The sequence below is a fragment of the Typopeltis vanoorti genome, chromosome 1 (genome assembly GCF_054136105.1).
Source record: "Typopeltis vanoorti isolate ZY-2024b chromosome 1, IOZ_Tvanoo_1.0, whole genome shotgun sequence".
Lineage (NCBI taxonomy): Eukaryota > Metazoa > Arthropoda > Arachnida > Uropygi > Thelyphonidae > Typopeltis > Typopeltis vanoorti.
In genome coordinates this window covers 70,233,460-70,252,961 of record NC_143549.1, presented here as the reverse complement: position 1 = coordinate 70,252,961, position 19,502 = coordinate 70,233,460, and the positions used below count along the sequence as shown (strand labels likewise).

At 35.9% G+C, this 19,502-nt stretch overlaps 1 protein-coding gene across 1 annotated transcript in view; it reads right to left on the bottom strand.

The window, feature by feature from the left end:
- Window positions 1-19,502, bottom strand: part of LOC150110075 (phosducin-like protein 1) — a 145,539-nt gene that overhangs the window by 14,734 nt on the left and 111,303 nt on the right. The window contains exon 7 of the mRNA XM_090391151.1: window positions 16,159-16,283. Coding sequence (XP_090247277.1) covers window positions 16,159-16,283 — 125 coding nt within the window. The remainder of the gene's footprint in view (window positions 1-16,158; window positions 16,284-19,502) is intronic.

Here is a 19,502-nt window from a genome sequence, read left to right as displayed (position 1 = left end):
CCGATGGTTTGTTTAGCTTTTTTTTGCGCAATGCTTCACTTTCCTACATGTTTCTGTGTTTCCTCAGAGCACTTGTGGGTTCAGTTGCTAAGAACTTCTGATATAGTTTCCTCTTTTCCTACTTTTGACTACTTTTTAACTTCCTGAGTTCCCCGTGGAGTTTTGTTTTTTCTTATCCTTTGCAGACAACCACGTTCTTCCTGCAATGGATCAATTAATGTTTTCTTCAGAGTGTCACTGAGACTGCAACATTTGATTCTTGTCTTGACTTTCCATCTTTTCTTGAATATTTGTATATTTGATTCTACAGTTCACTCTGAAAGCTCTTTTTAAAACTTTCTTGCACACTTTCCTTTTCAATATGATATTCAATTTTATCTTGTCAAAACCCAAATTTCAAAAATAATTTTGTCTTGAACCAATGAGATGACACTGCTATCAACAATAACACTTTTCTTACTTCTTGTGTACTCTCTCTCTCCATGTGAATTTGTGCACATCTTTATATGAAACATGGTATTGGTAATGACTGGTCCATGTCATGAAGTCACGAACAGAAATTCAGCAGTATTTACCATTATTGGTAAATACTGCTGAATCAGCTACCTTCTGTAATGACTTGAAAATTTCCTCCACTTACTCCTTAGTAGGACATTCAATAAGACTATAGGCACAAATAAGTCTCATTGTCGAATTGCCAATTTTGATGTTTGCCTACATCACTACTTGATAATGCCTGTATTCAAGAAGATTATTCTTGTGTTTAATGGAGAATACTATAGCTGCTACTACCACTACTTCTTTTAGTGATCATTTCTGTCTAAATATAAAGTCTTGTATTTGTTATTTAGAAGAATCTTAACTGATTTTGTCTTTGTTTCATGAACACCAATTACAGTAATCTATTTATCCAATCTCGTGGAAAGCAAATTTTTGTTCAGTGATTTGAAGGATTGTTAACTTGAGATAAGTTCCATGTATTGCAGGAAATGCACTATTCTTGCATTATTATTAAATTAAAATATAATCACTGAAAGTATTTAGTTTCACCAATTTGAAAGAAAAAAAAGTAGTAAATAATATTTTTGGTATAATGGCTTTCTCACAAGCAAACAAAAGAAGGTAGTCATTAGAAGATTCCTGAAGCAGCAAAAGAATTATCACACTAATTCATAGTATTTTAATAATAAGGTGTGACACCTTTTGGCTACTCGTATATGAAAATATGACATCTGCATTACTTCAACCTTGGTATCATCTCTGGGTACTGGCTCCCACTGATGAGACCTCAATAAAGGTCGAAACTAGTCTGGGTAGTAACCCTTCCCATAATGCATAGCATAATACATGTCCATAAGGATATGTGCTTTGCATTATGGGATATTAAGGAAAGTGATGTGAAATCATTAGCTTCTATATATGTGAGACCATTAGCTTCTATATTGGGGTGAGACCACTACATTGTTTATCAGAGGTCTGAGTGCTTAAAAAAGTTAAATTTTTTTTATATGATTATATTTTAATAAATTCAAAATACATAATTACTCTTGCCTTTAAATGTAATGCTTATATTTAAAGAAATATAAAGAACATAAATGGCTGCATATTGGGAAATTGGCAAATTACTAACAACCAAATTATTTCTTGTTTATGAGATGCAAAGAACTGAATAAACATTTAAACAGAATAATCATTATAGCACAATCAAAGAAGTGACAGATAAAGCAAAGAAAATCTTTTATTATTTTATAAATTTCAAATTTTACACATTTCATAAACTAAATAAAAATGTTTTGTAATATACCACAGACAGTTAAGAGACTTTTTTTGACTATTAAATTAAGAGAGCCAGTTAAGAGACTATATGATGGAGAACCTTGCAAGAATCTCGAGGTAAATTTTGGGAAAGTTCCAGAAGTGTTAATTACTTCCTCTGAGATCTTTTGGCTTGGATAAAACTGGAATATAACTTTTGTAGCATGATTGACTCTTAAGGACTAAAGACATGTTTCTTTCCTATAAAAGTCAAAAATTTTTCCAAATGATTTTGTGCTGTTTCCCAAGTTAATCTTTTTGTCTTCAGCATCTTCATTCTCATCATTGGTGCTGTCCCATTCCCCCCCCCCCCTTCTTTCAGACTCTCTGGATTAATGTTAGTCACAAATTCAGTTAACCTTTTATGCCTTGGGAACAATGTCATCATTCTGTATCCAGTCGTATATTACTTGGTTAATATTCCTAGATCGCAGCACCGCTTGGGAACACATACCTTCTTAATGCAGGTGGAAATCTTTTTCTTTACAGTTAGAAAATCACAACAACTGAGAGGTAATGTAAATTGGACAGCGAGATACGAGATTCTTGCTTGAGGTAGTACAAAAGAAGACACAGAGAGGAAAGATAGTGTGCGTGTTGCCTAGGTATGATAGTGACAAGCTGAGCAGAAGAGCAGTAATATTGAATAACATAATTGCTAGAATGTGTCAGAAGAGAGGATTGGAATATGTGGATGCTTGGAGGGCATTTGAGGACAGAGAGGAAATGCGAGAGACCTCTTGCATTTGAATGAGGAAGGACATAGGCATCTGGAGAGATTGCTGTTCTGAATGAGTCAGTGTGTCAATGCAAGGTAACTAGAATGCCCAAGGTGGATGGTAGCGGGGGGGGGGGGGGGGGGGACTCTTGTGAGAAAGGGTACTTGGGAGAAGGGGGATGACATCAGGAACGCTGAACGCAGTGGAGTCTAGAGGGGATGATGCTGGGTATAGAAATAGTGGCAGTTTTATGCTTTATACTAATGCCAGGAGTATCTGGAATAAAGAAGAGGAATTGGTGGTGCTGACAGCATCAGCCTGGCCAAAGATTATTGTGATCACTGAGATGGTTGACAGAAGAGGATATAATAACAGGAATAGAAGTAGCAGGGTACAGCATTTTTTTGGCAGGATAGAAAGGGAAAGCGTGGTGGTGGAGTACTGCTTATGATAAGTGACGACTTATGTCCTCTAAGAGTGGAGGCTTTGAAAGGCAGTGACACTAATAATTTTGAAAGCATATAGTGTGAGGTAGAGATAGGTAAGATGGGATATTTAGTGGGGTGTTGCTACAAAGCAAGGAGCACAGAGGGTGGGGACCAGGAGATGTTTAGACAGTTGAGCTTATAATATAAGTGCAAGAAGAATGATTGTTATGGGAGATTTTAACTACAGCAGTATAAATTGGGGAGAGGAAGATACATGTAGCAATAAGGGAATGGAAATTTCTAGAATTCTTGAGGGACAAATGTCTTAGGCAACACGTAATAGAGGGAACAAGAGGTTCAAGAGTTTTGGATTTGGTCATAGCATCAGAAGAGTTGATAATAACTGAGATCACATCTCTCCCACCAGTTGGAGAGAGTAACCATATGGTTTTGACTTGGAAAATGAATAGACATGCAGGAGTATCAAAGAGACAGGAACGTATGTGGAATTATCAGGCAGGTGATTATAATAGTCTAAGATGTCAAGTTGGGGAAGTTTCATGGAGCGAGGAATTGGAAGGCCAGAATATCATTAGTACGTGGGAAATTATGAAAGAATATTTGTTAGCAGCAATGGTAAGTTGTATACCACGAGTGAAGAAGAGGACACAATTTGGAGTAAAGTGAATGACAAACAATATTAAACAGGAATTGCATGTGAAAAAGAGGCTATGGAAGAGATATAAGGAGATAGGTAAAGAGTAGATGAATGAAGAATATAAGACACAGGCCAGGAGAGAGTGACTAGTATGGTAAGGAAGGCAAAACTGGAATATGAGAAGAGATTGGCCCTAAGATCCACAGAAAATCCTAGTGAATTTTTTAGTTATGTGGCCAGTAGGAGGAGAAATGATTGTGGAAGAATGACATTGTGGGATAAAAATGGGAATAGAGTGACTGATGCAGAGAACATAGTGGAATTGTTCAATGAATACTTTATTAGTGTATTTCATCCTGGAGGATTAAATTTTAATACTAGAGGGATAGGGCAGTTCAATACTGAGTACTCTGGATGTCAGTAAAGCTGTGGGACTGGATGGTATTTCACCGCGAGATTTGAGAGAATGTGCTAAAGAACTGACAGTTCCTTTGACCTGGCTTTTCAATGAAAATCTGACTACAGGAAAGGTGCCCAGGGAATGGAAGGAAGGTAAGATATTGTCATTGCATAAAAGAGCGGTAGCAGACTGGAAGTGTCTAATTATAGGCCAGTTTGTGTGTCATCAGTAGTTAAGATCTTGTAGAAATTAGTTAGGGACCGTATACAACATTGGGCAGATGAGGGTAATGTTATCTGTGAGAGTCAACATGGATTTGTGAAGGGCGCTCTTGTTTTAGCAATGTGCTATCCTCTTATAATAAGAGCATTAGATGAGGGAAAGGCACATACTGCCATTTTCTTGGATTTAGCGAAGGCATTTGACAGGGTTCTACATGATAAGCTGATATTTGAGTTGCAGCACGTGGGTTTGAATGTCAGGTTGGCCAACTGGATTCAGGATTGGCTGTCCAATAGGTATCAGAGAGTTGTGTATGGTGCACAGTTTGAAGGAGGCAGAGGGTTACAAGTGGGGATCCCACAGGGCTCAGTACTGGGACCTATATTGTTTAACCTTTATATCAATGACATTGTCAGTGGATTGCAGGGGGATATTCAGTTGTTTGTGGATGTTGTGAAGCTGGGAAAGGTTAAAAGTAATAGTGCAGATGTGGTAGTCCTACAGGAGGATTTGAATAAGCTAGACAAATGGGCAAATGCATGGGGTACCGGTTTAATGCAGCAAAATGTAAGGCCTTGAGGTTTGGGACACATCGATGGGACGCTGCATACTCTATTGAAGGAGCTATACTGGAGGAAGTAGGGGAGACAAGAGATCTAGGGTTGATGATTGACAGAAACCTGAAATTCAGGGGACATATTGCAAAGGTGGTGAAGGCAATACATGGGATTGCTGCACTGATGAGAAGGACGCTGACCTGCAGAGATAAAGGAGTTATCATTGTGTAAGACCCTGATCAGACCACAATTAGACTATTGTTCTCAGATTTGGTCCTCGGGACTTGAAGGGGATAAATTAACTGTGGAAAGGGTACAAAGGCAGATAACAAAGACAGTTTCAGGACTGTACAATTTTAATTATGAGGATCGGCTGAGAGAATGTGGACTGCAGAGTTTGGTGAATAGAAGGAGTGGTGATATGATTGAGACTTTTAAAATTGAGAGGTGGATTAACACTGGAGAGTTCTTTCGCTTGGTTGAACAGCGGGAGGCAGTGATGACAAGGGCCATCCCTGGAAGTTACGAAAGGAAACTGTGAGCAAGAGGGTGAGGAGTAGTTTCTTTGTGTGGAGGGTGGTTGAACCGTGGAATGCATTGCCTGATAGAGTGGTGAGAGAGAAAACGGTCAATGAGTTTAAGGAGTGGTATGATAGACTTTGTATTTCCTAAAAACAGATCTCCCATGATGAGTCTTGATAGACATGTTTCCTAGGAAGGACCTCCCGGGATGAGTCTTTTGACTCCTTGGATGCCTGAATAATAATAATAATAATATTTAGGCATGGATTTTTTTTTCTTGTTTTTTATGTAATGAATGGTTTTTTTGCATTTCCTGTTTACCAACTGAAAAGTTTAATTTTAAGCTAGCAAACTGTTAACCACTACTCCACTTTCCATTCTCTTTTGAAATTGATAACAATACATAGTAGAACTGATATTACTACTCATTCTGAGTGAATCTTTCCCACAGTTGCAAAATTAGATGATCTGAGCATGGAATACACAACAGTGTAGCTAAGGTTTTACCACTCTGGACAAATTCACAATTATAGTCTTTTATAATTATTTTTAAATTTTATAATGTAATAGTTAAAAACTTGACACGTGGTAAAATATCTTGTTACTGGCACCCTCAGCAACTGCTCGAAAGCATTCCTACACCACTGGGAATACAGCTTAACACAGCTTAAAAATTTACGTCACAAATGATACAAAACAAAGACTTTGTGTCATTTTATGTCACACATCTTACTACAAAATATTTGCATATTTTCTTTTCAATTCAATGCAGGGGACAAAATCTCATTCTTGATGTTTGTATTAAATGATGAATAAATTCTCAGAAACAATTTTTCATTCTAAACTAATTTCACTTAAAAGCAACCAAATCAGGAATAAAAAGAATTATTTTCAAGAAAGAAAAAACTAAGATACAGATAAATGATTTGAATATGTACAATCAGCTAATGTAACCAGGATTTTATCACCCACAGGGCAATCTATAAAAGCAAAGTGCAGTGCATGTTGTTTATTTCCTAGGTTGTTTATGCAGGAAGAACCATGGAAGGTAATGATGATGGAGAAAATCCAGTGTGCCAAACTAATCTCTTACATAAAATACAATTAGTTGCTTGACTGAAATTGTCAGAAGCATACATTTCAAAAACATGCAACAAATAAAACAATCTTTTAGAAATGTTTTTCTTGTATTATTCTGCATGAAAGAAACAAATGGCAGAGAATCATTTTTATTGATCACTCTACTAGTTTTGTAAAAATTCTTGTGTTTCACATCAAGAGAAATGCCCGAATAAACTAAAAAACAGATTATAGCAGGTAATTACATAATGAAATATTTAAAAAACAGAAATAACAATGGAAGGATTGGAATGAAAAATTTACGACCATTTTCACAGGAAGTGAAAATGTATGCTAAGAAACAGGATATTTTAGTTCTGTAGTACACAAATGATAGAAATCAGCAGTATGTTATTGATACATCAGTTTTGCATTACTGAAATTAATGAACTCAATTTAGAATAACAAATAGCCAGATTTTTAACACACAGCAAGCAAAGTAGGCACACTATGAAATTTCTTTACATACCATAGTGCACAAATGACAAATATAGAATGTACAAATAAATGCTTGCACTTTTTGCTACATTTAGAAAGTCAGAATAAACAGACATTGATATTTCTTAGTCAACTAAAAGCAAACGAGCGATTAAAATTAACTTAATTAGATTAAATTAACAAACAAAAAAAAAAAATATATATATATATATAAATTTTGATATTGTCATAGCTAAGTAAATGAAAACAGGAGACCATATAGAAATCAAGATTACATCCATTTGGATGACATTCTAAAGAAAAAAGCAATACATTTGTTTAAGGCACCATACTTTTCATTATTTGTTTATTTATTTATTTTACAGACAACATTATGATTTTTTTCAGTTAAAAATTAACAGACTTCTATGGAGTCAGACTCATCATGGGAAGCCTCTCTCACATGCACAGATCTTCATAACCTTGACTTAAATGCATTCACCACACTCTCAGGCAATGCATCATAATCACTCTCCATGCAAAAAATCTACTCCTCACTTCCTTTATACAGCTTCCAGGAATGGCATCTCGTTCTACCTCTTTCTCTAGATATTCTATGAAAAATCTCATCCATGTTAATCTGGTAATTACTCCTTACCAATTTACATATCTTGACCATATCCCATTATCCTTCTATCCACTAGGCTCTGCAATTTGCAGAGCCTAGTGAATAGATATCCCACATTCCAAAGACCAGAAACTAACTTAGTCAATTCTCTGAACACTCTCCAACAACAACTCATCATACTTTGCAAACCAGGCAACCAAATCTGTGCACAGTAATCTGTATGCGGTCTGATCAGTCTTCTACAATAGAATCATAACTCATTTGCCATCTGATGATGGCAAATGAGTTATGATTTGCTCCATTGGAGTGCTATTGATGATGGCAGATGAGTTATGTAGGTAATTCTACTGAGGGTAATTTACACTTTGTGGTATTTGTTCCAGTAGCTGACTTTTCACTATTCTCTGTGGTTCCCCCCCCCCCCAACAAAAAACTGGATAATACCCTAGCCAGCATGAAAATTCTATCGTGTTGTACCATAATTTTGTTTTGGTTTAAGCCAATAATATAAATTGATCAGGAAAAATCCCAACTTGTCAACCCATCCTCATGCAGGTTGGACAAAGATTGGACATTATGTCAGAAATACCAGCCAGTTCTCCAGCTTTGATCCCCTTAAGCAAACTCAGATCTGAGAGATGGGTTACAAATAAAACATTGATCAAAGGCTAGAGATCAAAGATTGACTAAATGAATCATAATAAAAATGAAGACATTGGAAAGGAGCTAACAGGAGTGTGAGCATGCTAATTAAGGTGGTACTGGTCAGTGGAACAGAAAGAAAAGGAAAAGTTAGCAAAATAAGACCCTAAGAAAGAACAAGTTCTAGGTTGATTGATTCACTAAGTAGTGCTTTAATGACTGAAATGCAGAGATTTAATGAATAAAACATTAATTTAGAAGCCAGGCACAATGTAAAATTAATTATGTAGTACTATCATATTATCTTGTTACATCCTTACATCTCTTGGTGGTACATATCAGGAAATGATAATTATGATAAATACATTTTCTGGTAAACAGAAAATATAAAAACTTCTTGAAACTCTTAGCTGAGTAAAACTGGCAATTCTGAAAAGGCAGATTCAATAGGAAGGAAACATTCAGGGTGCCTAGCTTTAGGAAGATGCCACTTAGAATTTTTCTGTAAGATTTTTGTGCAACTTTGCATCCATTCCATTGTATAAAATGCAATGGAAAGGATGAAACCATATTTCTATGAGCTACTTATCACTTCAGGCCATACAACTACTAAGATCTGCAAGTCATGCTTTGCAGATCATACAACTACTATGATCTGCAAAGCATGACTTCAGAAACGTAATCAGTAAATGACACTCGCTAACAAGTTGGTAAGTGAATAACATGTTTCCACTATATGTATGTAGAAAATAGTTTGCAGTGAATGTGGGAGATTTTTTTTTTCGTGTGTGTATGTATATATATATATACAGGTAACCCTTGTATAACGCGGATGTTAGGTTCCATAGAAATGCCGTGTTATACAAGACTTAGATCACATAGAAAAAGTAGGGTTAGGTTCCGAAATAGTTTTTTTTTTTTACATTATATAAACAACAATGACATATCCAACAAAATCAATATTTTTATTTAATTCAGGTAATTCATGTAAGTTAAGAAAACATAAACGACGAAACAAATACGTAGTATAAAATTATAAAAATTACAAATTGTACATAAATGTTTTAGACACAATAAAATAAAATGCATATTTTAATCGTCATCACTGTCTTCAGAAATAACATTTCATAGATGTTCTTTAAGTGGCTGGAGGTCGTCACCACTTGAAATCCCTTGGACATCATTTGTATAATTCTCATTGCATATTTCGGCTGGTTTAGTCATCAAGAAGTCAGTAATAAAACTTTGCTTTCCATTATGCTGCAATTTTTATTAAGTTCATAATATGCAATTTTTATTAAGTTCATAATTAGCGCATTATTAATAATAATGCGCTAAACAAATATCCAATTGTCTCATGAATTTACCCAAGCGCTCCACTGAGGGATCATTATCCGTAAAATAACTTTCTTGCCAAGTCCAATCCTTCTGCTAATTTCTTTAAACTGAATTCTTTAACTGGTTCATCACAATCAGGATCTTCGGCAGAACTTTCCCTGCCATCTATTAATTGTACCAGTTCCTCCTCATTTAAATCTGTTTCTCCATCAATTAATTCACTAATTTCATTTTCAACCATATCGCAAAACCCTCTCCACCAAAAATGTGTATGACGTTTATTATATGACGTAGCTCGGCATGGCATAATTGGAGGTACGAAATTTTGTTCCAGAACGGCTTCAGGCCATATTTTTTTCCACCAAGCATTCAGCATAGAGGGTTGTAATTCCTTAATGGACAGAGAAATAATTTTTACACAATTCAATATTGAAAAATCTTTCCACGCTTGTGGCAGTGTCATGTTTGGATTAGATTCCATTTTTTCCAAAATTAATTGAAATGCTCGCCCAACATTAAAGTCATAAATAATATGACTTTAATGTTGATATTATTCCTTGGTCAAGTGGTTAAATAAGTGAAGTAGTATTAGGCGGCAAAAAAGTTATTTTAATATTCGGATGGCTTTAATTTGTTGGGTGGCCTGGTGCATTATCTAAAATTAGTAGAATTTTGAAGTCCATATTCTTTTTCTTTGTGTAACTTTCTACATCGGGTAGAAAACACTTGAAAAATCAATTTTCAAACATGCTAGCTGTAACCCATGCCTTTTTTGTTGGCCCGCCAATAAACAGGTAGGGTGGACTTGTCGAGCCCTTTCATCGCATGAGGATTTGCGGATCGGTTAATAAACACTGGTATTGTCATGTAATCACCTGATACATTACTGCAAAACAGTAGAGTAATTCTATCTTTGGAAACTTTGAATCCAGGAGCTGATCTTTCATTTTTCGAAATATAGGTGTGTTTTGGCATTTTTTTCCAACATAACACAGATTCATCCACATTGAACATGTAACCACCTTCTTTAATGATTTTTAAAAGTTCTGCTGGGTATTTCCGGGCAGCTTCAGCATCTGCTCCCTGGATTTTAAAATTATACAAAGAAAACCGCTTTTTAAAGTTTTCGAACCAATCCTTACTCACACAAAATCCATGCTGAGAGATTTCTTCTGAAGAATCTTGATCGAGTTCTTTTAAATGTTTATAAACTTTGAGAGCTTTTTGCTTAATAAGGTGTCCATCCAAAGGAATTTTGTTTTGAGTGCAATCTTCTATCCAAATCATTAGAGATTTCTCAATTTTTTCTATTAGAATATTGCGAACATGAGCAACGTGCTTTGCACTTACCGTTGACCCAGCAATAACACTTTCCAGGATTTTATGTTCATTTTTTTTTAATTGTTCGAATTGTTGATTCATTTAAATTCATAGTCCTTGCAACAACTCCTGGTTTTTCTCCAATTTTCAACTGATTCAAGGCTTTAATTTTTTCTTCGAGAGAAATGAATTTCCTCTTCAATGTTTTTTTTTTTTCCCTTTCTTTGCAGTGTTAGTGGCCATTACAATAAAAATAAAAAAAAGCATTACATATGTATGTAACTCACCAGAAAATAAACTGCTCAGCTTGAGAATAACACACTTATGATTTTAAATGTGCTTTCCTGGCAGAAAACGAAGACAATTTTTAATAATAAACACTTTATACAGTAAACCCTAGATGGCAAACCTGTGGCACGTCTGAGAATTCTGCTGGCATGTCAGCGATTTACAGGTGATATCCTTTTATATGCTTATAAATTATTCAAATTTTTTTTAAAATTGTTTACAATACATACAAGCTGAATTTTGTTTTACATAAGACAGCAGCTATAAAGACGTGGATATAATTGGTGCGGTATTAACAAAAGATCCCATGATCCAAAGACAAAAGCAACCGACAAGTGTTGAGTTGAAATGCTAATGCTTTTCAATTGAATTCCATAACATCTGAAACTATCATAACAACATTCAATATTAGTTTTAACACATTCACAACAGGGTGTCATTTATCGTTCCGATGGAACTTCTCACTACTGACTGGCTCAACTCACACAAACGTTTCAACCCTTGGTTGAATTTTATGGCTTCTTGGCAGGTGAACTCACACATTCATTATATGGCATGTTTCAATTCTTGGTAGTCTTTTTTTAAGTTAGCCTTTGTGATCTGTCATAATGGCATCGAGAATTTCAAAAGCAATAAAACAAACACTTATTTCATAATTGAAAAATTGGACAAAAGTTTTTAGTTAGATACTGTTTCGGTGCAACATATGGTTTTGCTTAAGTCTATACAGCATAGTTTCTATGAGAGGGGACATGTGATTTATTAGTTAGCACGCTGTTTTTATTCCATCTCTCTCTCTCTCTAATTGCACTATTTGTTGAGAATGACACAGACTACAAAAGCCTCTGTACAGTACCTTATTCAGTGATACAATAAAACTAAATTTGATACTTATAACTACTTGCACAATGCGGGCAGACACAAATTTAATGAAAATAAAATTTGATTTTAAGTCCCACGGTGAAAAATATTAAAAAATAAATAAATAAAGGGTTACTAGAAATTGTAGACCGCGCTATATCGAAACCGCGTTGTATAAGTACCGCATTATACAAGGGTTGCCTGTATATATATTTCTGTGTATAGGCAAAATATGGACAGTGCATGCACCAAATTATCAGTCAATTATGACAGTTTTATTCTTTGTACTGTTTTATTTATTTATTAATTGACAGTATTGATAAACAAAAAATAATTTTAACAAGTTAGGATCCCCTGAGGTTGTAGGAAGAGATTGGATTACATGAACTCCTGCACATACTGCTGATACATAATACATAAATCCTTTTATGCTCAATAAACACTAAATATTTCAGATAAGCAAATAAAGTATACTTCAAAAGCAACACAATAAATAAAAAAAATAAGAAAGGGTCCACTGTGAGTCAATGTAGTCATTTTACAAAAAAACTTGCTCTTTGATTAAATGTCTAGATGCTTCAAAAGTAAGCTCCAGCAAGAACAGGTAAAATTCAAATCCGAAAAGCTTCACAAGTGAAAGTAGAACCCACTTGTGTAACTACTTTATTCTAGTAGTAAGACTTATACGTTGGTTAGACATAACTGGTAATTAATTTACGGAATTAACAACGCATATAAAGTATATTAATTAAAGATAACTTTAATGAATCACTTCTATATTTCGGCAATGTCACATTGCCATCTTCAGGAACATAAAGATATGGTATGTGCACTAAGGAACTAACAAAGCAAATGAGGAAGAAAGTAAGAAACTAATTTTGTTCCTAAAGTCCTAATGGTGCCCTCTTGCGGGCTAATTTGGTAGTCTTGGCAGTTGGGCTGAAGTTCTCATAATGAAAGTCTCCCAAATTTGGGGCAGTTTCATGCACCCAAATTTGTTGAGGTTAGGAACGTTTTTTAGAGCTGCTGAAGATTCTTTGAATAATCTTTCGTATTTAAACTTGCTGCGATGGATTATTTTTGTTTTCTTCCAACGAATTTTATGGTGGGTATCTAAGGCATGGTCTGCCAGCCCAGAGCGGCTGTACTGGTGAAACTGGATGTAGTCTTGGTGTTCTGAAATCCTGATATTTGTTGTTCTGCCTGTTTGGCCAAAGTAGGACAATTTGCAGCTGCAAGGGACCTGGTATACACCAGGTAGGTCTAGGGGAAGTGGTTGGTCTTTGGTAGAGCGGATAAGGGATGCCAACTTTTTATATGGTCTGTAACAGGAAGTAAGGTCATATTTTTTGAGGATATTAGTTATTTTTTCAGAGGTGCCCTGGATGTAGGGGATAGTGATAGACTTGGTGTAGTCTTTATTGTGGAGGGGGGGAGGGGGGTTGTGGTTTACAGGTTTTAGTATTTTTTGGATTTTTTTGGGGTTATAGCCATTGGCTAAGAAAGTGTTGAGGATGTGGTTTAGTTCCATAGTCAGGGCCTTGTCATCTGAGCAGATTAACTTCAACCTCAATTTGCCATCAATACGGCAAATTGAGGTTGAAGATATCGAGGCAAATAAATCGTCTGACGTTCCTAAAACGCTGCCGGGATAACAAAGTGATCCCCAACTGTGTCAAATTGAAGCACCGTTTTACTTCCGAGAAAGCTCTACGCATTTATAACCACACTAGCTTCGCCCTGTTAAGAGAACAAATTACCGCGACGCACGTTCTCCTTGCCGACGAAAACAAAACCTTACGGGCGCTAGAGGAAGAGCTTTCTAACACACTCGGCCTTGATCTATGGTCGATACTTCATGACATCTCATGCACATCGGCAAGAAAGGAATTCGAAAAAATACGTAGTCGGCACGTGAAAAAATACGAAAACCTGACAAAGACTTCTACTTCTGTACCCCAGCCACCACTTAACACAGTAGTCAACCTCTCGTCGGCAGTTTTAAAGCCTGAAGCACTCACCGCACTTTCATGTGGTCACAATTTCGCCCTAGCTCCTAAAAGGATGCCTGCTGAAGAAATCATGATCCAAATAGAGCGTGGAATTCGCAACCTGCCTAACCATATCGCCAACAACGTGAGACTGGATGTAGTCGGTGTTCTCACTAAAGCCAAACCTCCAAAATCCAACTTATCCAAAAACGAATATGCAGCCCTATGAGAATTAAAAAACAACAAAAAAATAGTAATCACCAAAGCTGATAAGGGAAGCGCCACTGTGGTACTCAATCAAAAAGACTACAAAGGTAAGCTAAATTCTTTAATACTTACCTCCCCATTGAATATAATCCGACCAGCTCTCAGATTAGAACTATCCACAGACTCCTTAAGAAAGTCACTTCTTGGCCTGTGGAAGTCACCAACAAACTTAAACCTTATAACTCTAGACCCCCCCGATTATATGGACTCCCAAAAATACATAAACAAAATGTGCCATTGCGTCCCATAGTGGATGGCATTGATTCCCCCACATACAAATTAGCCAAACATTTAGCCAAAACGCTCACACACTACACTGGCAACACACCATCACACATAAAAAACTCGGCCCACTTTAAAGCCAGTATAGAAAACCTCACACTCCAACACACTGACATAATGGTCAGTTTTGACGTCTCCTCCCTATTCACTAATGTCCCACTCAAAGAAACCCTTGAGCTCATCCAAGCCAAGTTTCCTCCTGCTATCTCAGCCCTATTTCAGTTCACAATGAACTCAGGCTATTTTGTTTGGCAAGGAAAGTTCTACAAACAGATAGGGGGGACAGCCATGGGTTCACCACTTTCCCCACCCTTGGCCAATTTCTTTATGGAGACATTTGAAGAGAAAGCCTTAAACTCCGCCCCACAAAAACCCACTATTTGGCTTCGTTATGTGGATGATGTGTTTGCTATTTGGCCACATGGCTCAGACACACTCCACTCCTTCCTAACACACTTAAACAACCAACATCTCAGAGTCCAGTTCACCTTAGAAAAAGAGGAAAACAACACCCTCCCCTTCCTAGACACTTTAATCACCCGCCAGCTTGATGGATCTTTGGTTTTCTCTGTTTACAGAAAACCCACCCACACTGGCAGATACATTCACCAGCAATCCCCCCCCCTCACAACAATATGGGGTGATAAAAACACTATATAACAGGGCAAAATTAATCTGCTCAGATGACAAGGCCCTGACTATGGAACTAAACCACATCCTCAACACTTTCTTAGCCAATGGCTATAACCCCAAAAAAATCCAAAAAATACTAAAACCTGTAAACCACAACCCCCCCTCCCCCCCTCCACAATAAAGACTACACCAAGTCTATCACTATCCCCTACATCCAGGGCACCTCTGAAAAAATAACTAATATCCTCAAAAAATATGACCTTACTTCCTGTTACAGACCATATAAAAAGTTGGCATCCCTTATCCGCTCTACCCAAGACCAACCACTTCCCCTAGACCTACCTGGTGTATACCAGGTCCCTTGCAGCTGCAAATTGTCCTACTTTGGCCAAACAGGCAGAACAACAAATATCAGGATTTCAGAACACCAAGACTACATCCGGTTTCACCAGTACAGCCGCTCTGGGCTGGCAGACCATGCCTTAGATACCCACCATAAAATTCGTTGGAAGAAAACAAAAATAATCCATCGCAGCAAGTTTAAATACGAAAGATTATTCAAAGAATCTTCAGCAGCTCTAAAAAACGTTCCTAACCTCAACAAATTTGGGTGCATGAAGCTGCCCCAAATTTGGGAGACTTTCATTATGAGAACTTCAGCCCAACTGCCAAGACTACCAAATTAGCCTGTAAGAGGGCACCATTAGGACTTTAGGAACAAAATTAGTTTCTTACTTTCTTCCTCATTTGCTTTGTTAGTTCCTTAGTGCACATACCATATCTTTATGTTCCTGAAGATGGCAATGTGACATTGCCGAAATATAGAAGTGATTCATTAAAGTTATCTTTAATTAATATACTTTATATGCGTTGTTAATTCCGTAAATTAATTACCAGTTGTAACTACTTTAGGAAGGGATGACATGTAAAGTTTTCCTAATTTACTTAATGGATTTACTAAATATACTTAATAATCACATCCTCAAGTTCACAATTAACAACATCGCTCACAAATAATCAGAACTGCATGTCTATTTGAAAGAATACTTACTCAAGTAGGTAGCTTTCCACATCACCAGCAAAAAAGTCACTACCAAACTCATCTGTCAGTCTGACAAAATTGCCTATGAGATTTCCACCTTTGTAGATTAATAAAGCTGGAACACCACTTTTTTCCTGAAATTATACAAGGTATGTTCTAACACATTCCATCACCAAATTATAACATACCAACATTGTTACTTAATATAAAACTAATTGCTTGAGTAAACATTCAGAGGCAGAAAACTGGAAGGGAGAGAGTTGTTCTGAAATCTTGTGTTACAGAAAGGGAAGGGGAAGTCTCTTAAATGCAAATCTGACAGAAGACCGAATTAATTAATATTGTCATAGAGCTGCAACGTGTCATAACATTTGCTGAGAACTAGCAATAGTGGCATGTTTCATATATAAGTGTAGAATATTTTTCACATTTTGTCATGACTTAATTTGCATCATACCCCATTGGAAAGAATGATTTTGTATGTATTAATTATAATCTGCAATCCTAAATTAAAATTTCCATAATGTGGCTGCATCACTCTCGATACACTTGTTGAAAATAATTCTCATTTCCAACAAGTGTATATTTCTAAAGTTTAGAAATAAGAATTAACACCTATATTAGTGCCTTTATCTGGTAAGCTCTTAACAAATGTACTAAGTATAAAACTTAGAGAAAATCAATGTGTTTAGTGGGAAAAGTGAATCTATGACAATGTCCAATGTCAATGAAATTTAATACAGATTCTTATTTTTTAATAATTCTTATTTCTTAGTACAAATGTACTAAGTATAAAACTTAGAGAAAATCAATGTGTTTAGTGGGAAAAGTGAATCTATGACAACATTCCTTATGTCGATTGTCAATGAAATTTAATACAGATTCTTATTTCCAACAAGTGTATATGCTAATCTTACATCTTTTAGATTCCTCATCACATTATGACTAGTCAGCAGTGTCCAAAGTGACAGCTCTAATTTCTGAACTTCCAAAAGGGACCACACAATTCTTGTAGCTTAAGTAAAATGCTAATATAGTAGTTAGCACCTACACTAATTTTGAAATAAAATACCAACAAAATACCTTCAGTTCTTCTTAGTAGTGTATCAGCTAACCTGATAATTCTTGTAATTTCACTTCCAAATTAAGTGAAATTGGATGTATTTCACTTAATTTAGAACTTGCCAGTTTTACCTGATAGAAGCAAACTGTTTGTCAGACAATGTCATTTACATGTTTCCACATCTTGTCATTCCATAGGTTGTGAACACATTGGCCATTAAACAGATTCCATATAGAAATGTTATTAAATGAGAAACATTTAAATTACCCATACATTAAAAACAAAAGGTAGAGCTTATAGTAAGAAATTATATCACAAAAGGAATTTATTACTAATTTATTAATGTATGCATCTGATGGGTTAGAGAAATATTCTAATCAAGAAATTTTTCATAATTTCATACAGAAAATTTCACAAAAAGGAAAGCCATGCTAATTTATATTTCCTACTCATATTTTATGATTGTGTATAAGCAAATATACATAAATCTACTGAAAATGATTATTACACAGGTATCTTCATGAAGACTTATCACAGGAGATGACTACCAAACGCAATGCCTATCATACCTCTCACTTAAACATTCACTCACTGAACATTCATTCACTGAAAAAAGCACTCAAGACTGCCTCTGAAAACCTATTCTATTCATTCACTATCCTCTCCACGCAAAAATTCTAGTCTTATACGTCATCCAGAGATGACTCCTAGTTCTCTCCTCTCCAGTCATGTACTGATATATTTCTTTAGCATTTATTCTATTAACTCTTCATGTTACTGTCATATCTCCTCTTTTCAGACTATCAGCTAAACTTTGTAATCCATAAATCTTAATTCTCCACATGAAGAATCCATGGACCAGTCATCATTCTTGATCACTCAGCTCTGAATCTTCATCACTTTCAAATCTCGAAATCCAAACAACCAACAAACCAGCAGATCCAAACAATCCAAGAACAAACTGCATTGAACTATTCTGACTGGTTTACAACATGTTCTCTGAACTTTAATTCCCTGCAGTGCGACATCACAATGCTTTGCCATGTTAAATGAGCAACCATTATTCTTCCACACTCCAGGTCTGTTTAAATCATCCTGCAGGTCCACATCATCTTTATCATGAAAAGAATATTGCCTTATTCCAGTTTAGCTTATCAGCAAACTACTAGATACCCCCCCCCACCTCCTTCCTAAAATCATTCTCTATATCATTAATGTACAAATTAAACAGCAGAAGAAGCCTAAGTACAGAGCACTGCAGAACATCATTAGCCATATACCTTCTTTTTTGATTCAATTTAATCATATACTACTCTGATGTTAGTCCAGCAGCCACTCTTATCCATACAACAAGATTCATTTACTCCAACTTAAGTAATAGGATTCCATGCAGCATCCTGTGAAATTCCTTTGCAAAAGCTAATAATATCATGTAGCTATTTCCTTATTCCAACTAAACTGTTGGAATCTTCACAAAGCCGTGCCGCTTTCCATAGAGTATCATATTCTTATCCAGTCATTCTCGGATTATACCCTCAACCAGTTTTTCAAATACCTTAACCACCACTCTTGAGATACTAATTTGTCTATAATTTGCTACATCTGCCTTGGAGATTCCTTTATGAAACATGACTATCCTGTCATCTTTTTTTCACTCCCTTGGGAACTCACAGTGCTGAGGCTTAACAGCATGGTTAGGGCCACTACTATTTTCTTGTATCATTATCTATTTCCTGATATGTATCTTCAAGGATGTACAGGTTACTATGACAGTACTACATGATTAAGTTTGCATTCTTACTAATCTCCTATCACCAATTTTCCTCCAAATTAGTCTATTACTTGTCAGCACTTCACTTGTCTATTACTTGTCACTTGTTGTATGTAACATTTCAGCCTTCTAAGATACTTCTGAGTGAATCAATCCACCTAGATCTTGGGCTTCCTCTGGGTCTTTTTCCTGTCATCTTGGCATCAAACACTTCTGAAATCTTCTCCGTTTCTATTTACGTAGTCATACCATCTTCTGCTCACACATTCTTGAATGCAAACAATGATGTGTGTGTTTGTCAAATTCCTTTCTAATATCTTCGTTTTTAATATGATTCTGCCATCAGTTAACTCTCCTAATTTTTCTCAGAACCCCTCATATCTGTGATCTCTAGTCTTTGATCAACTGCTTTATTTCTAATATTTAATATGGTTCTGCCACTGATGCCACCTGTTCAGATTCCTAATTTTTCTCAGAACTTTCATTTCTGTGGTCTCAAGTGCTTTATTTCTAATCCAA